The sequence below is a fragment of the Rana temporaria genome, chromosome 2 (genome assembly GCF_905171775.1).
Source record: "Rana temporaria chromosome 2, aRanTem1.1, whole genome shotgun sequence".
Lineage (NCBI taxonomy): Eukaryota > Metazoa > Chordata > Amphibia > Anura > Ranidae > Rana > Rana temporaria.
The window spans coordinates 347310154-347337150 of NC_053490.1; the positions used below are offsets into that span (position 1 = coordinate 347310154).

Below are 26997 nucleotides of genomic sequence, written 5' to 3' on the forward strand. Positions count from 1 at the left end.
GCCAAAGACTGTAATAGCATGTCTTCCATCTCTGCTGACATACAGTACCCCTGAATACGTTTTTTTATTCTTGGGCATTTGAAGGAAAGGAGAGAACAGTCTAGGTACTTAATGTAGTTGTAGAAGTTTTTAGCTGTTGTTACCATAGCTAAACTGTTAATTACATTAAAGTGTTTTTTTTTTTATTTTTATTAAAATAATAAACATGGTATATGTACCTGCTCTGTGCAATTATATTACACTCAGCAGCCCCCGAAACCTCCTCTTCTGGGGTTCCCTGTCTGTGTCCTTGGCTTTTTTTCTACTCTGTGTGCCACCATACGAAGAGGCTTCCTATGGTGGCATACCTGCGGGCCCACTCTCTCTAATTGGGTTGTGTGCATCTGTAGACACAAACAATGCGGCTCAGCTTTGCTCCTTGCTCCCTCTTTACAGGATCTGATTGATTGCAGTGGGAGCCAATGGCTCCCACTGCTGTATGAGGCTATGAAGAGAGAATGAGAGAGACTAGCGCTGCTGCAGAAGGGCGCAATTCTGGATCAAGATAGGACTCAGGTTAGTTTAATGGGAGGTGAGGTAGCAATACAAATAGTGGGGACATGTTTTACCTTTTATTTTTATTTGAGTTGCATGCCCAATAACAATGCATTTTTTTAAGACTGTGTCTTTATATGTACTGACCGATACCTAGTATTCAGGGAGCAGTGAATATTCCATTTGGTAAATGTCAGTCAAATGTATTTACTTTTAGCAATGTTTGAGGACATAGTACAAACAAATGGCAACCACCCAACCTATAACTGGCATTTGCAGCAAGGAGCACATGGAAGGGCAACACATGTCAAAAACAACAAAGAAAAATTCCCAGCTCACTTGCAAGCCTGCAAGAAATGAATTAACCCTATCTAATAGTTCATGTTAAAACAAGCAGTTCAGTTGGCAGATATATGCGTAAGCTGCAGAGGCCACGTCACAGCACACCAGTGTACTGCAGTCCTAATTCTCAAAATGTTGAGTCTCTAAAGTTGGAGCACATATATAATATTGAATAGATTAAGGGCAGGCATGCCTGGAGAGACCCCATTCCTCCTTAAGTATAGGGACACACTGGGCACAATATTTCATAAGCACGGTAAACCTGTTACTTTCAGTTTATGGTGACCTTTGAAAAGAGTATGAGATACATTTTAAATATTAACATGCTTTAACATATGATTGCTCTTTATTTTAGGCTAAATTTTACAATTTCTGTTTATCCATCTTATAGAGAAAGTGGTTGAGAGCCTTACAGCAGCCATCTTGGATTTAGTCCAGTTGTACTGTAATGCATTCAGTGCTGATTTCCAGACAGTGCGGCATTCTGATCCCAAGCAAAGTTTGACTCAAGATTCTTCACTTCTCACCAGTCCCCTATCCTTCATAGTCTATGCTGCACATCGCATCCCCATTACATGGGCAACCAGGTGAGATGAAAAAAATCTGCTGTCTTCTATAATAAGTTTACATTTGTGACAAAGGAATATTTGGCATTTTTGAGGTTGGAAAGTAATGTCCCTGAAATAAAATTTTGTTATTGCCACTTTCATGAATGCTAGCTAAATACTTTGTAAAAGTGTTGGGTGTTGAGGCGCTTGCTATTAAAATGCCAAATATACTAAAGTGCTAAGTGCCATAAAATTGCAATGCACAAATGCATCTAATAAATAACCACAAAGGTGAATATATAAATAACTTATGAGCAAATCCAAAATAATTAAAGTGGAATCCTAAAATCTGAATATTATAATAAATACAATGCAAGACCAATTTGACCATGCAAAATTAATAGTGCAAGTGTATCAATCCAATTGTGCAGTTCAGGAAAAAATGCATACAAATTAGATGAAATTGATACACATACTAACAGCGGTAAGTGGCCGCTGACAGAATATAAAACAAATACCGTAAATATCTTGTGGGAAAAAAAATATAAAAATATTATTTAACCACTTCCATACCAGGTACTTACGCAGCTTCCCGCCCAAGCCAATTTTCAGCTTTCAGCACTGTCGCACTTTGAATGGCAATTGCGCGGTCATGCTACACTGTACCCAAACAAAATTGGCGTCCTTTTTTCCCCACAAATAGAGCTTTCTTTTGGTGATATTTGATCACCTCTGCGATTTTTTTTTTTTGCGCAACAACTAAAAAAAGGCTGAAAATTTGGAAAAAGAATTACGTTTTTATTTTTTTCTGTTAATTTTTTTGTAAATAAGTTTTCTCTTTCAATTACGGGCACTGATATGGCGGCACTAATGGGCACCGATGAGATGGCACTGATGGACATCGATGAGGTAGTACTGACGGGCACAGATGAGGTGGCACTGATTGGCGGCGCTGGTATGCGACACTGATGGGCACACATAGGCGGCACTGATGGGCACACATAGGCGGCACTGATGGGCACACATAGGCGGCACTGATGGGCACACATAGGCGGCACTGATGGGCACACATAGGCGGCACTGATGGGCACTCATGGGCGGCACTGGGCACTCATAGGCGGCACAGATGGGCACTCATGGGCGGCACTGATGGATACTTATGGGTGGCACAGATGGGCACTGCTAGGTGGGCACTGGGCATGGATGGGCACTGTGGGGTGGCACTGATGGACACTGGGGTGGCGCTGATGGACACTGGGGTGGCGCTGATGGACACTGGGGTGGCGCTGATGGACACTGGGGTGGCAGCACTGATTGTTGCCAGTCAGTGCCCATTTGTGGGCACTGACTGGCATCTTTTTTCTTTATGTTTTTTTTTTTATTAATTTTTTTAGACTTTTTTTTTTTTTTTTTGGCTTTTTTTTTTTTTTTGCCCACCCTGGTGCTCCAGGGTGGGCATCCCTGGTGGTCCAGTGTGGCGATCCGAGGGGGGGCTGCGCTGATAAACAATCAGCGCGAACCCCCCCTGTCAGGAGAGCCGCCGATCGGCTATCCTCTACTCGCGTCTGTCAGACGCGAGTGAGGAAGAGCCATCGGCGGCTCTTCCTGTTTACATCGTGATCAGCCGTGGTTGGACACGGCTGATCACGTGGTAAAGAGTCTCCGCCGGAGGCTCTTTACCGAGATCGGAGATGCAGGGTGTCAGACTGACACCCCGCATCACCGATCGCCGCGATGCGCGCCCCCACAGGCGCGCGCGGCATGAAATCCTGCAGGACGTTCTAGAACGTCCTGTCAGGATTTCATAACCACTTCCCGGACGTAAATCGGCCATAGGCCGGGCGGGAAGTGGTTAAATAATCTGATTGATAATTCGTGCAATCAGCAAAAAATTACTCTTGGTGTAGTACGTTATATAAATAAAAATATAAAGTGCTCCGGAAGTGACGCAACAAGGTCCCGAGCTCGCTGCTCGTTTTTATGCAATGCACTTTACATCATTTGAAATGTGAGTACTTTTTACCTAAATAAACCGTGAATTTTTAAAAACGCCAAAACATACTACACCAAGAGGCTCTGTATTCTCTTATCTCTCCATCCCCCAAGCGCCCCCCATCCCGCATCTATACAATACTGGAGACGCTGGAGAAGGAAGGAACCCCCTCCCCCACTTCGAATGACATATCATTCCACCATATCTTTTAATGCTGCTTACCTTACAGCAGTAAGGTAAGAAGGTAGTACACCTACGGGTGTCACTTACACCGAAGAGCCACCTTTCACAGAAGTCACAGTGCCACCTGTTATTGTTACAGAGCACCAGCAACACCACACTCTGCACCCTGGATCCAGAGGAATTGATTTCTCCTTCTGAGATTCGCCAGCACTTTAGCACCTTTTGCTACACTTACAATGGACTTTATTTCCATGTGTTTAATTTTACACTCATTGCTTTTATTTTTTAATTTTTGAACATTTGTTGTTGACCATCATTGCACTTGTATATCATTGCACTTGTAGTCACTTGTTTACAGCACAGCAGCACTTTATATTTTTATTCATATCATTTATTCTCTCTGCATTTATATATCTAGGTTTTATGTTAATTTATGTGGGAGCGCAACACCACTGTTTGATTTTTCTTGTGATTCTTTTCTGGGTAGTGTTTGACCCTCACGTGTTTGCGGCACCCTTTAGTAATTTCACCATTTACCCATATTAGCGCAGGAATACCCTTTCTTTACATATATCCTCTAGGAGGATTTACCATCGCACTTGGCTTACTTAGCTTTCTGCGAGGAAAGGAGGTGGAATCCACAGACTTATTTATTGTCTAGAGTCCTGCTGTTCTTACAGCGTGGGGTAGACCAAAAGCTTGCTTTAAGCACAATTAAGGGGCAAATATCTGCCCTGGCTGTCTTTTTTCAGTGACCCCTGGTGGCTCACTCTCTAGCATGTGGCCCCTCTGGTCCGTCCTCCGCTACCTCTGTGGGACTTGAATCTGGTTCTCTCGGTGCTTCAGAAACCACTGTTGCAAGAGATTAGGGAGATTCACTTGTTAACACTTTCTCAGAAGGTGGTCTTTTTGGTGGCTGTTACGTTGGTTAGACAAGTTTCTGAGCTGGCAGCCTTGTCCTTATCTGATCTTCCACAAGGATAAGGTGGTGCTTCGTCCGCTGCTTTCTTTTCTACCCAAGGTAGTTTTGGCCTTCCATCTCAATGAAGACATTGTACTTCCATTCTTGTGTCCTTATCCGTCGCACCCTAGAGAGGCAGCGTTGCATGCCCTGGATGTTGTCCGAGCTCTGAGAGTATACTTATCTGCTACTGCTCCGTTCCAGAGGTCAGACTCACTGTTTGTTTGTTTTGGTGGCTGGTCCCAAGAACGGTCTAGTGGTCTTGTCGGCCACCATCTCCAGGTGGGCGCCCCCCTTTCCTCTCACGGCACATTTGACCAGGGCAATAGGTGCCTCTTTGGCTTTCCGACATCAAGCATCTGTTTCCCAGGTGTGTAAGGTGGCGACCTGGTCGTCCGTTCACACTTTCACTAAATTCTACAAGGTTTATGTGAGTGCATCTTCGGATGCTTCTTTCAGCCGCAAAGTTTTGCAGGCGGCTGTTTAGAGTTGCATCTCCTCAGTTGAGGAGCTCTGTTTTGTTTTGGGGTGAAGTTTAATGTTATGCTGTTCCCACCCCTCGTTTTTTTTAACACTGCTTTGGGACGTCCCGCTTTGTCAAGATTAAGGCTGTGTCCGTCGATGAACAAAAGAGAAAATAGGATTTTATACTTACCGTAAAAAAAAATTCTCTGAGTTCATGGACGGACACAGCACCCACTCCTCCTTTTTATGTTTGTACTACTTTTTGATAAACCGATCTGCGCGATGCAGAGAGAGGGGTTATACCCAGAGGGCCGCCCCCTGGGTGGGGCTGTAGGGTGTGTATGATGTGTTTAACATTTACTATAAGTTTCTGCCTAGTCACTCCTAAAGGAAGGCTAATACCCACTTTGTCAAGATTAAGGCTGTGTCTGTCCATGAACTCAGAGAAAAAAGATTTTATGGTGAGTATAAAATCTTATTATTCCCATCCCCATAAACAATTCTCCTGCATAGACCATCTTCTTAATGTCAATATTTCAGCATAAATCTTGGACTCAACTATCGTATCATGTACATGGTCTGACCATAATATGGTCCTGACATCCTGTTCCTCATTGATCCCACAACCAAACCATAAAACCTGGTACATAAAAAGATGGTTTACTAGCACAGCCTTCATATAGACAAGTTATTGAGAAAGCTATCACAGATTATATTGCAAACAACCATACTAACAATACAAATCCTCTAACTTATTGGGAAGCTCTTAAGCCATGTATCAGAGGTGTCTGCATAAGTCAAGCTTTTCACTTCCATAAACAAAAACGGCAGCTTCATAAGAAATTAGAAAAAGCTTTCTATGACGCTTTGGAGAAATTCCAAACTGATCCAACCCCAGCAACAAAACTACAATATGATAAAACATGTTTGGAACTTGATCTACTTCTGACAGAATGAGCAGAAAATATTTTCCGAAAATTCAAATATACTTTCTATATGAAGTCTAATAAACCTGATTTCCTAGCCCTTGCCTTACAAAACAAAACTTATAACCCAAAACCAATAAGACTGAAATTGACTAAAGATAACTATAACTATACCAGTAACCCACTACACAATGTACATTAATTCCAAAAAAGATTATCTGAACTTTATAGAGACTACCATGACTTTGACCAAAATAGACTAAATAACCCACTGTCTTCAATTACCTTACCTTCCCTCTCTAACTCTCAACTGGAAACGCTAGATAAACCAATCACTGAACTAGAAATACAAACTGCAATACAATCACTAAAACCACACAAACGCCCAGGCACTGACGGTTTTTCAGCCACTTATTATAAAAGATTTGCTAATTTATTATCGCCACTTATGGTTGAAGCCTTCAATTCACTCACTGGTCACCCCTTCCGTCCAAAATCCCTCATGGCCTCAATTTCTATGATACCAAATACAGACAATACCTCTTGGTCCAACTATAGACCCATATCGATACTTAATATAGATATTAAATTATTAGCTAAAATCATCTCTAAGGCCGCGTACACACGGTCGATCCATCCGATGAGAATGATCCGACGGAGCGTTTTCATCGGTTCACCGCTGAAGCAGACTGATGGTCTGATGTGCGTACACACCATCAGTTAAAAAAGCGATCGAGTCCAACGCAGTGACGTAAAACACAACGACGTGCAGAGAAAAATGTTCAATGCTTCCAAGCATGCGTCGACTTGTTTCTGAATATGCGCGGGTTTTGAACCGATGCTTTTGTGTACTAACCATCGGTTTGGACCTATTGGTCAGCCGTCCAGCGGTTCGATTTAAAAGCAAGTTCTCTAATTTTTGTCCGAAGGACAACAGACCGATGGGCCGCGTACACATGGTCGGTTTGGACCGATGAAACTGAACTTCAGTCCGTTTTCATCGGTTTGGACCGGTCGTGTGTACGCGGCTTAACAGACTTAATTCTATTATAGGTACCTTAATACACCGAGACCAAACTGGATTTATTCCTTAAAGATAAGTAGGAGACAACATATGTCAAAACTGCAATCCTAGCCCACACAGCCTGTACCCGAAACATCCCAACCTTCTTCCTTTCATTAGACATTAAAAAGGCATTTGATTCCTTATCTTGGCCCTACTTAAATTCAATCCTCCATAAATGGGGATTCGGTACACACTTCCTAAGATGGATTTCTGCTTTTTATCAAGGTCCAAAAGGTTTTTAACCTATTCTGGATTTCGTTCAGACTCTTTTGCCATCTAAAGAAGAACGCGCCAGGGATGTCCCTTGTCCCCACACCTTTTTGCTTTAGCAATAGAACCCCTAGCCCAACTAATCCAATCTAACACCGATATCAGAGGACTGGAACTTGGCAGCCATCACCATAAAATATGTCTATTTGCAGACAAAGTCCTAATTTTCCTTACTAATCGCCTGTTATCAGCACCAATTCTTCTAAAAATCCTCACCAAATTTGGAAATCTATCAGGCCTCATAGTTAATATACAAAAATCCAAAGCACTGATAATATCATTATCACCTGAACTCCAATCACAGCTCTCTCACATTTACTTAGTCAACGACTCACATCACCTACCTAAGTATTAATTTAACAGCTAATCCAAGTGATCTTTATATGTCCAACTATCCCCTGATGTTAACACAACTATCCAAGTTACTTTCCACATGGTCATCCATACCTCTAGCATGAATGGGTCGGATAACTGTTATCAAAATGTCTATTTTCCCAAAGATCCTCTACCTCTTTAGGGTACTTCTTATAACAGTTCCCTCACATTTCCTACGCATCCTCCAACGCAAGACCAGCCAATATATCTGGAATAAACTTAGACCCCGCCTACCTAAACAAACCTTATATACTCCCAAAATAAAAGGAGGCCTTGGGGTACCTGATTTTACAAAATATTATTATGCAGCACAATTGGCCCAATTGACAAAATACTATGTCACTACAGAAATACCTTTATGGGTAGCATTGGAATCGGTCCCCTTTCCACTGCAAATCTCCTCTGACTCACCCCGCTCAATGGAAATCTATCACTAATCGTTACACTAAACATGGCCTCTCCATATGTGACAGGTTAAAAACTAGTTTTGGCTTTCAATCTAGACTAAACCCTCTCCTTTCTTTCCTTCATAACCCCTCCTTCTATCCGGCCTGGTCTTCCCCTAAATATTTTTCGGCATGGGCCACAGCAGGTCTCCTACAAATCCACCAATTCTTTCAATCCTCAAATAGACTACCTTTTCCAACCTTATGTGAGCAATATAATCTACCACAAACAGAAACCTTCAGATACTTGCAAATAAAAAAAATGTTCTGACCCCATACAAACCAACAACCACTACACCTCATACATTTTCTATTTTCAAACAAAGCTGTATGTTAGACCCACATAGAAGAGAGCTGTTTTTAGATCTATATGCTCAATAAATTTCGTATACAACCTCCTCTCCTCCACCCTACACAGGAAAATGGGAAAATATTCTTCACCTCCAGTTAAATGAACATGATTGGGCTCAAATTTGGCAAGCAACCAAATCAGCTACTCCCAACATAGTAGCCCTTGAGACAAATTACAAAGTCTTCACTAGATGGTATTTAGTTCCTGCTCAATTTGCTACAGTTTACCATCAATACTCTGCTAACTACTTTAGAGTATGTATAGCACCAGGCACACATACACACATGTGGTGGGACTGTCCCATAGCCAACTCATTCTGGAAGAAAGTATTCAAAATCCTTTCAACAATATTTAAAATAACTTTACTGCCTGACCCAGCTGTAGCACTATTAAACTACAAACCCGATTTCTGACCCTTCACTATTTAGACTACTACTGTTTGTTACAACAGTGACTAAACAATCCATAGCGAAAGCATTGAAACAAACTCCCTTTGTATACAAACAGTCAAACAAAGAGTGACACAAGCCATGATACACGCAAAATTTCGACAACATCCCACAATTTGAATTTGTATGGAAACCATGGATAGATCATTCTCTTCCACCAGGTACAAATAAATCATTGATATAAACATACAATATGATAAATACTGTAATACATTTATTCCATAGTTTCTCCCCCCCCCCAAAAAAAAAAAAAATCCCCTCCCTCCCTTTTCTATGACTACCTCTTCCCCTCTCCCCACATTTATTTATAGTATAAATTGGGGTAGAAAACATGTTAATTTATTTTCTCAGGCTACGCCAAGCCACATAGCCGGACCTTGGCCCTGATTGTAGTTTGTTATCCCCCATTACTCTATAGTTACCCCATCCTCGTTTTTAGCATTTATACTTCACCCTGATTATTGATCCTATATTTGTAATTTATTTTTTACTCTGTGTATTTTATATTATTAATTTTTCTTATGTTATTATTCTATTTTGAAACAGAAAAGCTTTCTTGTATACTTCGATTTTATATTTTGAAACATATTCTTACAATACTGATTTATTGTAATTTATTGTTATTTGTAAACAAAATAAAAATTATTTAATGAGAGAAAGAAAGTGTCTCCAAAAAAGGCAGACACTGAAGTGGATCTCACTTTGTCTTATGTGAATAAGACCCTGGTGGTTTCATAGACAATGTTTTGGTTTTGGTTCTCTCTTCATGACCTCCATCTCTCTTCATAATAGTTGTTGCCATGCAGCTACCTAGGACATTTACCAGGCTTTATTGATCTAATGGCTAAACACATGAGTAATGAACCTTACTACTCTGGATTAGTCTGTCTTTTATTAAACACCATTTTAACATATCCTTCAAGGCATTCCTCTCCATATGTCTTCTAATTGCCTTTTCTTGTGGCCATTACTTAGTTAGGAGGTTTCTGTTTTGCCTACCTTATCATGTGAGGAACCATGGCTCTTGCTTCACAAGGAAAAATTAATTTTAGGGCCTATAGCCTTCTCTTAACACAGGTTGTCTCTGCCTTCCACCTTAACCAGGACATTGCTTTACTATCCTTTTGTCCTGCTCCTACAACTACAGTTTCTGTTCGTCAATCTGCTACCTAAGGGTAGAAAAAGGCAGGCTGTTTCCTGTGCCACCATTGATAGTTGTATTCGGCAACACATCACTAAGATATACAACCTGAAGGTGAGGGTTCCCCCTTTTGCTGTGAGAGTTCATACTACTAGAAGTGTTGGTACTTCATGGGCTTTTCAGAATGAGGCCTTGGTTTAGCTGGTCTTTAGGGGTGTCCTACTCACACAATTGCTAAGTTTAATCAGGTGGATGTTTGAGTCTGGGCAGATAGAGTTAATGTTTAATAACATCCAATCACAATATGACTTGTGTCACAATAGTATATGCTATATCAGCCCTCAAAATTTCCAATCGCCTACTAGCATTTGGCGAGTGGATTTAAGCTGGGGGCGAGTGATGACAGGGCTGCATGACCAATCTCCCTCCAATCTGTGCCTACACCTAGAGTCCCGATGAGATTGGCGGCCGAAGAGGAAAGGTGCATGCTCGGGAAAAGTAGTCTGGTGAGCCGCGCACAGGCAGAGCAGTACACAGGTGCTCTACTTACAATTCTCATTAAGCCATGGGACCCAACAGTATGACCTCTGAGCCTGCCCCCTCCCCCGGGCCCCGACCAATGTAGCTGGAGAGCAGAAAGTAATGAGTGAGGTGGTGGATTGCAAAAATTACCACTCCGGTGCAGCGCTCACTGAAAGTTGCCCTGACATGAGAGCGGCAGCCTTCTAGTTTGTGCAGTTTTCTTCTCCTTGTGCTCTATGTAAGTGTCCAACAGTTTAGCCTGAACAGACTGGTCTCAATGTGTGCTGTGCGCTGTCAGTGTGCGCTGTGCTATGGTGTCAATGGCTGTGCAGTTGTGTGGATCTCAGCGCTGGATTGTACTCCCTCCCGCTGTGCTGCAGCTCCTCTCCTCTCTGCCAGCCTGAATAAAAGGGGGAAGTGGGGACATGTAAGCATGGAGACGCACACACAGGCTCCTGATGATGAGATGAATGAGAGAGAGAGAGGATGGATGGGAGTTGCAGAGGAGACAACAAGAGAATGGGGAAGAGATCCAGTTCTAGTGCCCTGTCCCTCTGGTCTGCCCCCAGTGCCCTGTCCCTCTGGTCTGCCCCCAGTGCCCTGTCCCATTTTGTTAAAGTTGTTCTTGGTAATATTTAATTTTGTAACTTGATTCTGCATAAAACATTGTCATTCCATGAGATAATCTACAAGGGCGTGTTTACGGGTGAAATTAGGCGCAGGGCAGTGTATGAAATAGGTGGGGCAACTGGTGGCGAGTAACTCTTGAGGCCTGGCTAGTAGCTCAGGACTTGAAATTTTGAGCCCTGTGCTATATAATTTATTTTTATTTGCTTTAAGTTAGCGAATACAGGGTATCATTTAAACTTCATGCTTTCTGCATATGTTCACTTTGCACCAGCTTGCTCAGTAAGGTGAAGCTATGTTTTCTTGGTTACTTAGTTACCTAATAAATTATAAGCAACTATCCTGTGTTTCTTTATCGTACATCGTGGGACACAGAGCAGCCATAGTAATCACTTAGTGGGTAATAGGCCACCTTCATGTGTTAGGACACTGGCATAATAAAAGACAGGACGTTCCCCTGTATAACCCCTCCCATACCGGGAGCACCTCAGTTTTTTCACCAGTGTCTAAGGTGTTGGTCACGGTTAAAGAAGTGCTAAGAGAGCTCTGCAGTAATATCCTTCACAGGATCCGTGGGGCTATGCAGAAAGATCCATTCAAAATGCCAAATAGGCTAAAGTGGATGGTACCTGGGCCTCATGGCAGAACGACAAGGTTTTGGCCTATAATGCTTCTCTTTTGAGAGCTGGACTCTGGAATCCAGCAACCTTGGTTATAAGAACAAAACAAAGGCCTGCTCTCTGAGTGCTATGTAGGTCCAAGGCAGTGAGACTCTATACAGAGAGGATCCACTCCTTGAAGGTCTGTCATGACACGGTCCATGGTGAAGGGTGAAGGTTGGGTCTGTCTGTGATTTTCCAACAGCCCTACGGCGGGGACTGGTAAGTGTAAGAAGATCCTTAAATATGTTTGGGGGATTTCTTGTGTGAGTAAAGATGTTGTCATGCCGATTGTTCGCCACTAGAGGGTGTAAAATAAGACATCCTTAGTATGAACATACCATGCTTTTCCAGGCTCTGTGTCAGCATTGCTTGTGGACAGCCTTGCTCTTCTCCACTCATGTCAGTTTTTAAATGTGGATTTTTTTGGGGGACCATCGCTGTCTGGGCTCTGAACATCCTGCTGTGGTGGATTCTCTCTCCCATGTCCCCCCTCCGGTCCCGTGGATTTCAGCTTGCGCTGAAAAAAACCCAGAAGTGAGAGGGGAGGCGTGGCTACATCACAGGGGGCATGGCTTAGTGGGGCCGACACGCACAATGTATACGACACATGTGCAAGGCGGTAGCCTTTAAACACTCATTCTGTTGTGAACCTGACTGAAAGAGAGACACAGCAGCATGTCTGGGCACGTAAGCGGTATATGGTATTGAATACAGGCATTAACAAGGCACATCCACTCAGCATCAGCCTGGGCACTGATGGCAACAGATTGAACAAGTGCTTGACTAAAGCTCAGCAGCAGATGCATTTGATGGTAGTACCTCTGCTTTATGCTTAGGACTATGAATTCCTGAAGGAGGAATGGAAAATCAGTTAGGAGCGCAAGGGCACCGCCGTCAGTGGATCCTAGTCTTGCTTCCACAGTATCAATCCTCCCCTGATAGACCTGGAGTGGCTGACCGGGCTGAGCCATTGTCAGCATCAGGTATTGTAGCTAATTCCAACACTCCAGCCTCTGCATACGTCACTAAGGATGATTTGGCTGCAGCATTAGCTGGTTTGGAGGGTAAGTTAGCTGACATGTTTGTATCCTCCTGCCAGGCTGTAAAGAAACGTTATAGGTCCCTCTCTCCTGCCCCAGGTCCCTTAGAGGAGCAGGAATGGGTAGAGGATATGGAATCACTCTTGGGGGACCAAGGAGAGAGGGAAGAATGCTCCTCATTTGGGGGTTTAGCCTCAGAAGAACCCTCCACAGTTTGGCAATCCCAGAGGTTGCTAGTCCAATCCTGATGGAGTTAGTCCATTCAGGATATAAATTGCCCCTGGCAGAGGTGGCTGAAGTTCCCTTTTCAGCTTTGGGTTCTTTAAAACACCCTCAGTGTTCTGCATTCCCTATGCACCCATTTCTGAAGCAGCTTATATATGCAGACTGGGATCACCCAGATAGGCACTTTATTCCTCCTAAGAGATTTTCACTTCTCTGTCCTACGAAGGAAAAATTCACGAAGAAGTGGAGTGTACCAGCAGTGAACACTGCTATTTCTTCTGTGAACAAGAGTCTTCCTTGTCCAGTAGACAATGTCCAGGTGTTTAAAGATCCAGCAGATAAAATATTGAAATCTTTACTTAACTACTTGCCGACCTGCCGCCGTCATTCTTCGGCGGCAGGTTGTCTTCTGCGCGAGAGCCGGTAGCTCTACGTTGGCTCTCTCGCAGGCCATTAGGGGCGTGCGTGCCCCCCGCTCGCCCCCGACTCCCGTGCGCATTTCTACAACTACAAGGGGTTCCACAGCGTTGTTTTGATGGCGGTGGTCTCTGCCAACTATGAGTTTATGTATGTGGATGTTGGGAAAAATGGCCGGATGTCGGACGGCGGTGTCTTTGCAGAGACGGAGTTCGCCCAACGGCTTCAGTCGGAGGACCTAGGATTGCCACCTGCGGAGGAGAACGAAGAGGGTCTGCCCTTCGTGTTTGTTGCAGATGAGGCTTTTGGTTTGGGTCCCCACCTCATGAGGCCATTTCCCGTACACACCCTCACCCATGAGAGGAGGGTTTTTAAATATCGGCTGGCCAGAGCAAGACGTGTGGTAGAGAATGCCTTTGGAATCATGGCCAGCCGATTCCGCTTGTTTTTAACAGCAATCAACCTTGCGGAATACAAATGGAATCACGTTATTTTATGTTGTTGCATTCTCCACAATTTTTTAAAAAGACATTCACAAAATTACCTCACGGTATTGCCTGATGAGGCAGATGTTGTGGCTCCGGAGCCGGGACGTGAGGCTAGCCATAGAGGCTTGGCCCCCCAAACCGCACGTGCAGTGCGTCAATCCTATGTGGACTATTTTATGGGGAGGGGGGCCATTGCAATGCCCGATCTTCATTAATAAAATATTCTTTTTGCTTGATTAAACAGTGTAAATTTATTTTGTATATTAATATTTTTTTTATTTTGGGGTATTGTTTCTTTTTCCTAGGTTCTCATCCAGCCATGTGTTTGTGATGTCCTAAATTCCCATGAGTGTTAAATCTTAATAACTCTACAAATATGCCTGAGTAATTTAATGAGTCAGCATTGATACCAATAACTACACACACATTTTTTGGAGTCCAATAATAATTTTTTTTTTTAATTCGTACAAAATATAATAATTTTTTTTGTTTTTTGTCCTTTTTTTAATTCGTACAAAATATAATATTTTTTTTATTTTTTTGTCTTTTTTTTTTTATTTAGTACAAAATAGAATCATTTTTTATTTTTTTTGTCTTTTTTTTAATTAGTACAAAATAGAATCTTTTTTTTTTTTATTTAGTACAAAATAGAATAATTTTTTAATTTTTTTGTCTTTTTTTTAATTAGTACAAAATAGAATCATTTTTTTATTTTTTTGTCTTTTTTTTATTTAGTACAAAATAGAATCATTTTTTTATTTTTTTGTCTTTTTTTTATTTAGTCTAAAATTTCAAATGTTTTTTTTAATTAGTACAAAATAGAATCATTTTTTTTTTTTTAATTAGTACAAAATAGAATCATTTTTTTTTTTTTTGGCTTTTTTTTAATTAGTACAAAATAGAATCATTTTTTTTTTTTTTTTTTTTAATTAGTACAAAATAGAATCATTTTTTTATTTTTTTGTCTTTTTTTTATTTAGTACAAAATAGAATCATTTTTTTATTTTTTTGTCTTTTTTTTATTTAGTCTAAAATTTAAAATGTTTTTTTTTTTTTTTAAATTAGTACAAAATAAAAGGAACACAAACAATAAAACCCTCCCCAAAACATTAATCAAATTTTTTAGCTGACGTTCCAGCGTCTTCGCTTTGTGCCGAATTTCCCGGCAGGCCAGACGTATGTCCTCGACTTGGGCCCTGCATGTGAGAACCTCGCCGATGAGGAGCTGGGCACTATACGTGTCCAGTCCCTGACCAGTCCTCCTGAAATGTGGAACCAAAACATGTGTTAAAAGATTGTATGCCTATATCTATATTCCCAGAAAATGTGGTATATGTTACTTTACCGGATGTTGTGGCAGGTTCCCCTTCATCTACATCCCTCGGGGGTGTGGCTTGGTTGGCTTGTGCCTCCTGCCTTGCTGCTTCATTGTGCCCTACGAGATTGAAGAAAGGGAAAACAGGAGGTTAAAACATTATAAGCGGCCTGAAATGACCCAAAAATATTTGAACTTTAAAAAAAAGAGGGCAATATTGTTGTTTTTAAAAAGCGTTCAAAGAAAATAGACCAGTATTTAATCCATTCACAAAGTAATGTCAAATCTGGTGACAATTGGTTTATTCTTCTATATGTAGGCTAACCAAGTATCCCCTGGATCTGCTCACCCCTGTGTGTGACCCAACATAGGTTGTGATTGTGACAAACAATTGTGCTACTGAGTACACATGTTCAATAAAAAAATGATGAGCAAACGCTCCTTTTTGTGAATCTCAAGGTATTTAAGTTTGTACAAAAATAAGCTGAAACACATTGACATCAATACGAGAATTGAAGACACCTTTTAAGCCCCAAAAATGTCACAACTTTCATATTTGTGTCGAATAATTGGTCCTAGGAGTCGTCGTTCATTCGCCCACAATTCCGACATTTACGTTTTTATTTATGATACAGTGCTTCAACTCCCCTTTGCACATGCAAACTAGGCATGATGCCATTTCTCAGTAATATGGTATTGGATTATTGAAAGTCAGCGAATGAACGATGACTACGACGACTGAATCATGCGTCCACATTCATAATATTAATTATGGTCAACCTGCCAAAAAAAAAAAACATGGCACAAAGAACACACCAAAATAATTAATACACATGGAAAAAAACTTACTTCTTCTTCGAATCACCCTATTTATTTTGGCAAGTTGGTGGGGTTCCCTCTTCTTTAAATCGGACCACCTTTTGCGCAGGTGCTCTCTGCTCCTGCGTTTTCCAAACTTCCGCTGGAGCCTACGGATGACCTTCTCCATAATTTTCGCTTTAACTTTATTTGGATGCATGTAGGGGCCATGCTTGGCATCATAGTCCTCCCTCCTCAATATGGTGACCATCTCCACCATTTCATTAAATGTCATGTTGGAGGCTCTGCATCGGAATCTGCGGCGTGGTTGGGCCTGGCCTGCCTCCTGGCTTGAGCTGGAATTGTCATCCATGTTCTCCATCATTTCTCCCTCACCAAACGACAGAGAATGGGCGTGGAAAGGACGATACCGAACGTCAGGGGCGGGGTGTCGTGCGGAGCGTCACGCGTGCGTAGTGTAAAAAGGGATCGGACGTGTTTGTAAACGGCGTGCATAGTCTGTGGAAGAAGGCGTAAATCACGATCTTTGCTAACGATGATACGTAAGTTATTTTTTGCGACTTTATTATAGTGAAGAGGGAATGAGTTTGTGGGCTAGTTAGGGGAAGTAAGCTAGTGGCTTTAATGACATTATGTTTTGGCTTCTGTTTCATGTGCAGAAAGAATGGATCCCTTCAAGGATGCGGAGTTCTTGACAGAATTTATCCAAAAATGGAAGGAACATCCTGTTCTGTGGCAAACCAAAAATACAATAAATAAAAACAAAGATGCCAGGGAAAAAGCTAAAGAGAGCATGCTTGAATTTCTGAAAACAAGGGTCCCCAACGCCACAAAAGCCACAGTGAAGAGCAAAATAAATTCCATCAGGGGCACCTACAGGGCCCAACGGGTCCAAGTCCTGGCCTCAATGAGGTCTGGGGCTGCAGCTGACTCCATCTACAAACCAACCCTGTGGTACTACAGTCAGCTGCAGTTCCTGGACGACCACATTGAGACCAGGGCATCCATGTCTACCCTTCCCCCAAGAGGTAGCTCCCAGCTTCCCAGCAGCCAATCCTCCAGTCTTCTCTGCAGACAAGAGCAGGCAAGCTCGGAGGAAGAGCAAGAGTTCCTGGAGGACCCCAATTGTGAGCCATGGAGCATGGTATGTGTTTTTTGTATGAATTTAGTTAGTATATGCCAAGTCTAGTAATAATGTTAAATTTATGTTACTATTGTTCTAAATTCTAAGTGAATCTCCTAAGTTTAGGGATAAGATCAATAGTCAGTAGTGGCAAAACAGGATGGGGACAAACTTGCCAAATTAATAATGTTTATGAAGGAGTGGGTGGCATTTTCAGAGAGGCCAGTAGGGGGGAGTAACGCAATACACCTGCAAGGGGTCCCAGATGGAAAACACCCTTTTTGAGTACAATCTAGTTGACACGAAATTTACTAATTAATTTTGGGGGGAAAAGGCCACTTATTTCCTAAATTAGGCCTGCAACAACCCACATAATTCCAGGGGGAACATGTCTGAAGGTGTGTAAGGGGCCACATAATTAGGGATGGCGACCCTGTGTGTAATATATATTGACATTCAATTTGCATCACTCATGATTTAAAAAATGTGTGTGATTAATGACAAACACAAATAAACTATGTTCCTTTTTTTGATACACAGGCAGACCAAAGCCAGGAAGAGACAGGGCCCACAGTGAGCCAGGAAGAGACAGGGCCCACAGGGAGCCAGGAGGAGCCAGGGCCAACTGCAAGGCAGGAGGTGGCAGAGCCCACTGGGAGCCAGGAGGTGGCAGGCCCCAGTGGGACCCAGGAGGCACGCCGGCGGGATACCATCTCCCGGATCCCTCCATTCCGCAATCCCAATAAACGGCTCAGGAGTCTGCGACAAATGGAGGAGGAGACGCAGGGCCTGCTTCGCCAAGCTACTGCAGCCATCCGAGAGCCACCCAGTGAAGTTGAGGGGTTCGCAGCGCTCATTGCAGCCAAGCTCTACAATCTGGAGCAGAGCCAGCGTGTGCGCTGCGAACAACTCATCTTCAAAGCCATAAGCATGGCATCCCTGGGGCAGCTCGATGACGACACCGACATTGTGCGGATTGCTCCTCCTGTCCTTGCTGCTCCTCCTGCTCCTGCTCCTGCTCCTCCTCTTCATGAGGCTGCTCTGGCTCCTGGCACTTCATCTCCTCCAGGAACCCAGCCCCCAAGGACTCGGGCTACAGGGAAGGCTGCAGGGAAGACTGCAGGGAAGGCTGCTGGGAAGAAAAAGCCCAAAAAATAACACGGTGCCCCTGATGGAATTTTAATGTTGACTCACAGGCTGATTTTGTGGCTTCGGGGACCCTTGTTTTCAGCAAAGTTCAAGCATGCTCTAAAGTGCTGCCTTCCTTGGCATCTTTGGGCCAAATTCTCAAAAGAGATACGCAGACTTAACTCAAGTTTTCTAAATTTACACAGCGCGTATATTTGCGCACGATCTTCAAAACGAGTTAAGCAAACATTTCCGTATTTTCAGCCGTACTTAAATTAGTTACACCTGTGCATCCCCGGGCGCAAATTACGCTAGGCTCGCCGCTGTTTTTGATAGGCAAAGATGCAAATGAGGGAGTTAGGGCGATTCTCAAAATTAAGTGTGTGCGCCGTATTTTCCGCCCTGTGCGCACCTGTTAGTTTTTCTGACTAAATTTCCACATTATAAAACCAGCCCTAATTTTACACATGCTGTGGAAGGGTTTGCTGTAGGTAGTGACTAGAGCTTAGAGCTATAGTTGAGAAGGATCTTTGTGTAAAAATGCCAGGGCCAGCTATAATTCTGACGGCACTTGCTGCCTTACAGGCACAAAGGAGGAGGAGGGCACAGAGGAGGAGGATGAGGGCACAGGCGAGAGTTTATCGTCCACGGCGTGATCTTTGGCAAATGCCAGATTATGAGGTGTATGGCAACTACAGGTTTGATAGGGAGGCCATCCTGGAGATCACCCAACTTCTTCATGAGGATCTTATCACCCCAACCATACGTTCCCATGCCCTGACACCTCTACAAAAAGTGATGGCAACCCTCCATTTTTTAGCCAGTGGCTCATTCCAGCGTGCATCTGGAGGTCTGGCTGGGATGGTGCAGTCAACAATGAGCAAATGTGTCCATCAGGTGGTCCCTGCCATACTGCGGCGCATGACCAACCAGTTTGTGATGCCCACACAGGAGGAGCAGCGTCTGCAAGCCATGACAGACTTCTATAACATTGCTGGCTTCCCAAGGACCATCGGGGCGATAGACTGCACCCATGTGGCACTACAGGCCCCCCATGAAACTGAACACCTGTTCAGAAACAGGAAAGGCTGGCATTCGATCAATGTCCAGGTGATCGTAGATGCCCATGGACTCATCTGGCACGTTTGTGCCAAGTTTCCAGGGTCGTGCCACGACAGTTACATCCTACGGCAGACCAAGATCTACCAAGACTTGAAGCAGAATGTGTATGGAGACAGCTGGCTGATTGGTGAGTGACATTGGTGTCAGGTATGCCCCCCCCCCCCCGTGATACAGACATCACAAGGGGCACATGCATGACTAATATCCTCCTGTCTTTTCCCTTACAGGTGACTCTGGATATGCGTTGGGACCCCACCTGATGACCCCCTTTAGGAACCCCCAAACACCCGGAGAACGGAAATTCAACGAGGTGCACATCCAGACCCGGGCAATAGTAGAGCGGACATTTGGCCTTCTCAAGTCCAGATTTAGATGCCTTGACAAGACTGGGGGTACACTCTTGTATTCCCCAGACTTTGTCTGCCAAATTATTGGGGCATGTTGCATCCTCCATAATTATGCTGTGAGAAGGGGCCTGCATGTTGATATATGTCCTGACCTAACCCCCCACCCAGGCAATCCCCCCCCCCCCAAACCCCTCTACCCGGACTGCTGAGGGCCAGGTAATAAGGAGACAACTGGCTGAAGGCATCTTTGCCCAGTAAATGGACCCTAATTATCTTTCTTTTTTTGCTTTGCCCAGAATAAATCACAGAGATTATGTGACCTTTAAATATTTTCTTTGCACATAAAATGCACATTACTTATATGCCAATGAGAATGTTTTTTTTTTTTTACAAAACGCACATTAATTATCTCACAATGAGAATGCATGAATGCACGTCACTGTGGTCCCTAGCACAGACACATCACATGCACATCGAATTGGATTAGATCCAAGTACCCCCCCCCCCCTTTGGTACTTGGGAGCAGTAACGCCCCGCCACGGCTCCAATTATGTCACTGTGCATTCATACACCATTCAGGAACCTAGGATGACTTCTCCCTGGTCCTGGGGATCCATACTCCACCAAAACTGAGGGTGACACCCTTATGTTTTCAGGAATGCCACCCCCCCACATTCACACATCATTCACACACATAAACCAAATCATAAGTACAGTAGCAAAAAAAAAAAAAATTCAAAAGTACCCCTGCAAATTAAGGATGTTGCCGAGTGCTCCTTCTGGGCTGCCCACAGGCACGGGGACGGCCACGGCCGACTGGGGGATCTTCACGGGGGGGGGGGGGGGGTCTGTGCAGGGGAGGGAGTATTTTCAGGGGGGGGTCTGTGCAGGGGAGGGAGTATTTTCAGGGGGGGGGTCTGTGCAGGGGAAGAAGGAGCCTCCCCTGGTGTCTGTCCTCCTGCTGGCCTTCCCTCCAAGGCAACGGCTATCCTTGTCAGACAGGAAGTAATGTCAGCTGTATTGGCCTGCACAGCCCGGGTATTGGCCTGCACAGCCTGGGTGAGGGCAGTCACCTCCTGGGCCACGCCTGTTGTTGCGTTTTTCAGGTCCTACAAACACGTGATGACCCCCACTGAGTTGGTGGCCACCTCACCCAGTGACTCCCTCATTGCACCTAGGCTGCGCTCCACCTTGGTCATCGTTTTTTGGATTGCAGACAGACTGCGGGTCTGCCGGACATTGTCCCTCAACAGACTGACCGGCAGACGCACCAACCCCCCCCTGTTTTCCGGGGTCGGCCTCCTACTTGCCCCTGAGGCTTGTGGCCTTGGAGGAGGAGTTGGAGTGAGCCATGGGTGCTGCTGCATGTTGGAGGAGGGTTGGAAGGGGCGACCCATGATGGTGGCCTGACTGCTGGGCGCCTGTGGGGTTCCCTCAGGGGATGACTCAAAGGTCATATCTTGGCCCATCATGATTTGCTGCCCAATCACAATATTGTCATCTTCCTCCCCCTCATCCTCCTCCCACTCAACATCCAAATTAGGGGATTTGTGGGCACTCCCCTCCCATGGCGAATCCTGCCCTTCTTGGGACTCTGCATCAGCCTGTCTTGGGGGTGGTGCAGCAGCCTGACCTGATGGGGCTGCCACCTCCTGGGCTGATGGGGCTGCCACCTCCTGGGCTGATGGGGCTGCCACCTCCTGGGCTGATGGGGCTGCCACCTCCTGCCCTGATGGGGCTGCCACCTCCTGACCTGATGGGGCTGCCACCTCCTGCCCTGATGGGCCAGCAACCTCCTGCCCTGATGGGGCTGCCACCTCCTGGGCTGATGGGGCTGCAACCTCCTGGCCATCTTGGGAGGACACAAAACAATCACAGGTTGTTGGATCCACACACTTGGCACTTCTTCCCTTCCCCCACCCACACATGCTAATCACCAGATAGAAATTCCAAAAAATTACCTGTCCTCATAAGAGGATCATTGTCAAAGCCAGGCAGGCCCACCACCTGCTGTGGGTGGAAACACTGGGCCACTGCCCATTCCTCCTCACTCATCCTGACTGGGCAGGGTCCCCCTCCTCCAGTGCCCCTGGTATGGGCATGCAGCGTTGCCAGCTTGTTCCGGGACACGCTCCTCAAGTCATTTTTTTTTTTTTGAACTCCAGCGATGGTCCTGGTCTCCCCCCCCCCCCCCGCCGCATTGATCCGATCGGTAATAGTTTTAAGGATCTCCTTCCTCCTGGCCGGGGTGGTGTTGTGGCTCTCAGGGCCATGGAGAAATCGCCCATATTTAATGACGCCCTGAGCAAGTATATGCTTCTCTGCCAGGGTAAAATTAAGCTTCCTGCGCTTGGGAGCCATGACAGACAACACCCAGCAACAGGGAACTCACCCAAAAAACAAACAACAATACACACACACAACAAAGAAAATAAAAACAAGCAAAAAAAAATAATATACAGACAGCTACTATAAATTCAAAAACAAACAGGCAAAAAAGGAAAACAAAAAACAATCACACACCAAAAAAGAAACACTTATCAAAAACAAACAGGCAAACAATCAAAACAAAGAACAAATTAGCAAAAACAAACACCAACTATACCCTCCAACTCCACAAACACTTTTCTCACAAACAAATCTTACCAACAAACACTGACAAACGTTCAAAGCAGAAGCAACTTGCTTTAGGAAGGGAACACAGGGAAATACTTTTGCAATAGAAGTCTGTTTGACTGGGGCTATTTAGACACAGGGCGATCTTCAAACTAAGTACGCTTGGCCTTTTACCTATCTCACTGATTGCGATGACCAAAGTTCTGCACATGCGCAGTGAGGTCCAGATTCGTGCGCGCATGCGCAGTACGGCCGGCACTTCATTTGCATGGGGTCACGGCTCATTACAATGAGGCACGCCCACTTCATTCCCACTTGCCATAACCACGCCTTACGCATTGAAACTTAGGTTAAGGATGGCGCAATTTTGTGCGCAAATGCGCTGAGAATACGGTACTTACGACACCAACTTAGGGCGCCGTAACTTAAATGACATAAGTTAGATAATCCTAAATTTACACAGGTTTTTGATAATTTGGCCCTTTGTTTTTATTATGTTGTGTTTTTGGGTTGCCACCATTTTTTTTGTGAATTTTTGTGCAGAATAAATGCAATGTTAATTTTTCAGCCACATTTGACCATGTTTCTTTATTGTAGATTTAAGAGATCATTAGTGAGTGGGCAGACCCATTCCCAAATAGTTCTTGCAAACATTAACAAGGTAAAAAAACATGCTTGTGGGTGAGTTCAAGAAAAAATTATGTTGTTGCAGCCACTTCACACACTCCCAAATCAACACAAAATAGAGATTTAAAATAAAATTGGTGACAAAATAAAAATAACCCAAAAAAAAGGTTGACCAATATATATATTTTAAATTTTAAAGATGGAAGATACAACTAAATAACAGAACACAAACATAAACATTATCAAACAAGAAAGAAACTAAGTAAAAGCTTGTCATAACTATGTAACAAGATCAGCCGCAACAAACGTCCAGTTCTGGGTAGCAGTTAAAAGCAGGGGTTAAAGAAGCGCTTTCTTTTCTTGTCTATAAGCTGAAAAAGACCTTAACGAATGTTCTTATTCCATTCTGAACAGTCGTTTTACATGAATGAGCGCTGCCGTCTCCTAACTTGCTTCTGAGCATGCGCGGGCTTAAAATGAAGTTTTTACGTACACACGGTCAATGTTTAGAACACAGAAAACGACGTCGGCCAAAAACGACACATAAAATTGAAGCATGCTTCAATTTTTTTCTGTCGTTTTTTAGAAGACATAAAACGACGTTTTTGCCCACACACAGTCAATTAAATTGACGTTTTTCAAAACGTCGTTTTTTTTCATCGCAGAAAGCGATGGTGTGTACGCGGCATTACTCTCTTATTGGTGCATATGTGCATGATTCTGTGGCTAAAACATTGGTCAGCTGAGTATCCATGCAAGAAGCTGCTGGTCGGTTTCCCTTTTTATGTGGAGCTGTTATTCGGGGGTGATCTGGATAAATATATCCAAAAGATTTCAGGTGGTAAGAGTACCCTTTTGCCAGTTAAGAAGAGGAATAGACGTCCCTCTTTCAAACGTTCTGCCTCTCCAACTTCAAAGCCGACAGCCTCTAGGTAGTCACGACAGCCTCCGATTGTCAGGTTCAAGAGCTAAGCCTCAAGCCCAAGCTCAAAAGAAATACTGGGGGCAGAAGTCGGCAAAGCAGAATCCCGAGGCCTCCTTGTGAAGGAGCGCCCCCGCTCCTGCAATATGCAGGAGCTTGGCAGGGAGAGATCCAGGACAGTTGGGTCATCTCCACAGTGTCTCTGTGGTACAAACTAGAGTTACGAGAGTTTCCACCATTTCAATTTCTAAGATCAAACGTTCCCAAGGACCCAGTCAAAAGAGGGTCTTTAATCCAGGCGCTGGACCGATTGATGTCTCAGGGTGTAATCATAGATATCCCCTCAGTAGAGCAGGGAAGGGGATTTTATTTTAATCTCTTCACGGTACCAAAACCCAATGGAGATGTCAGACCCATTTTAGCGTCGGCCGACATCAATGATGCATATCTACACGTGCCAATATTATCTACTCACCAGAAGTTCCAGCGGTTCGCAGTGGAACAGTGCCTCTTTCAGTTTGTGGCCCTATCCTTCGGGTTGGCAACAGTACCCCAAGTGTTTACAAAAGTTCTGGCTCCACTTCTGGCAAGATTGAGGGCCAGGAGCATAGCGGTAATGGCATACCTAGATGACCTGTTGCTGATAGATCAGTCCGTGCCACGATTAAATCAGAATGTCGCCAGTACAGTCGAATATCTGGAAAACCTAGGTTGGATTCTCAACCTAGAGAAATCAGCCTTACATCCTGTAAGGAGGCTGGAATATTTGGGTCTGGTCATAGACACAGCCCAAAAAAGAGTGTTCTTTCCTGAGATGAAGATCAGCGCCATAAAGGAGCTGGTTCAAGTAGTCAGAGTAAGGAAGAGTCCTTCTATTCGCCTTTGCATGAGGCTGCTAGGAAAGATGGTGGCTTCATTCAAAGCTGTTCCCTATGCCCAGTTTCATTCAAGGCTGTTACAGAACAGTATTCTGTCTGCCTGGTCAAGAAAGTTCAGGCCTTGGATTATCCTATACACCTGCCTTCAAGGGTGCGCCAGAGTCTCAGGTGGTGGTTGATGACCAAGAATCTGCAGAAAGGGAAATCCTTCCTTCCAGTTACTTGGAAGGTAGTAACAACGGATGCCAGCCTTTTTGGGCTGGGGAGCATTACTGGAAACAACCACTATCCAGGGGAAGTGGTCAGATTCCGAAATAAGCTTGCCCATCAACATCTTGGAGATCCAGGCAGCACGTCTGGCCTTAAAGGCCTGGGCATTCAAACTACAGAATTGCCCTGTCAAGATTTAATCCGACAATGCCACAGCAGTGGCCTACATCAATCATCAGGGCGGCGCACCAGAAGTCACGCAGTCCAGATAGAGGTGAACTAAATTCTGGCCTGGGCAGAGGAGCATGTTCCTTGCCTTTCTGCAGTCTTCGTTCTGGGAGTAGAGAATTGGCAGGCAGATTTCTTGAGCCGCCAACAGTTGCTCCCAGGAGAATGGTCTCTACATCCCAACATTTTTCAGGCCATCTGCCAGAGGTGGGGCACCCCAGACGTAGATCTGTTGGCGTCCAGGTTCAACAGAAAGCTGGACAGCTTTGTGCCAAGGACAAGAGATCCTCTCACATACGGGACAGATGCATTAGTGATTCCATGGGATCAGTTTTCACTAATCTATGCATTTCGCCCAGTGCCGCTACTACCACAGCTCCTATGACGGATCAAGGGGGAACGGTGATCTTAGTGGCCCAGGAGATCCTGGTATGCAGAGATCGTGAGGATGGCAGTAGGGGTCCCATGGATGCTTCCATCTCGTCCAGACCTGCTTTCGCAGGGGGCGGTATTCCACCCTGCCTTACAAATGCTAAATCTCACGATTTGGCTGATGAGACCCACATTCTAAAGAAACAAGGGCTTTCAGGTTCAGTGTTAACAACCCTAATTAATGCATGAAAGCCGGCCTCTAGGGGTCATTTATAGGGTTGGGAAGGCCTATGTTTCCTGATCTGAAGCCAAAGGATGGCACCCTCGGAAGTATGTCATAGGTAGAATTCTGTCTTTCCTACAGTTAAAAGTAGAGCTGAAGCTAGCCTTCAGTAACTATCAAGGGTCAGCTCTTGGCCTTATCGTTGTATTTCAAGAAGCCACTCGCTTCTCACTCTCTGTCTCGGGCATTTATACAAGGAGTAACGCGTATAAATCCCCCGATTAGGTCACCCTTGTGCCCCCGGGAATTTAATCTGGTATTATCAGTTTTATAGGGACAACCCTTTGAACCGATGAGCCAGGTTTCCTTAACTCCTTTGGCAAAGAATTTTTTTTTGGTTGCGGTAACCTCCGCAAGAAGAGATTTGGAGTTGGAAACTTTCTCTTGTAAAGAGCCATATCTGGTTATGAATAGGAATAGGGTGGTGTTGTGGCCCCACCCATCCTTTTTGCCAAAGGTAGTATCTAATTTTCATCTGAATCAAGATGTTTCCCTTCCTTCCTTTTTTCCAAAGCCACGCTCTGCGGAAGAAAGTTTATTGCACTCCCTGGATGTAGTGAGAACAGTAAAGGCCTATCTGAAAGCAACAGCTCAGACTCAAAAGACTGACACTTTCAGGGCCGTCTTTAATATGGTTTGGGCCCTGGGCAAACATTTTTTTTGGGCCCCCCTCCAGCTTATTTTGGGCCTGGCTGGTTCACATGTATGTTTTGGCGGTCCTCATTTGTGCAGGCACAGCAGCCCATTGATTTGAATGGGCTGCCATGCCTTTGTTTCCTGCAGAAAAAAGGTGCATTCAGCATTTTAAAAATACAGTTGCCTTGAAATCCATTCTGCTTTTGCACCATGCTACTTACATGCAGTTCTTGCACACACAAACGCACTGTGTTTTTAAAAGCGTGACCTAAACGTCTGCAGCAAGTTTGACAGTGCGGGAACTGCAGATAAGTCACAGCAGACAGCAGAATGGACAGA

General features: G+C 44.3%; 1 protein-coding gene across 1 annotated transcript in view; it reads left to right on the forward strand.

Moving 5' to 3' along the window:
- PIK3C2B (phosphatidylinositol-4-phosphate 3-kinase catalytic subunit type 2 beta) overlaps positions 1–26997 on the forward strand; it is a 1746470-nt gene that overhangs the window by 648761 nt on the left and 1070712 nt on the right. Inside the window, 1 exon segment of the mRNA XM_040339537.1 lies at positions 1268–1463. Within this exon segment, the coding sequence (XP_040195471.1) occupies positions 1268–1463 (196 nt within the window).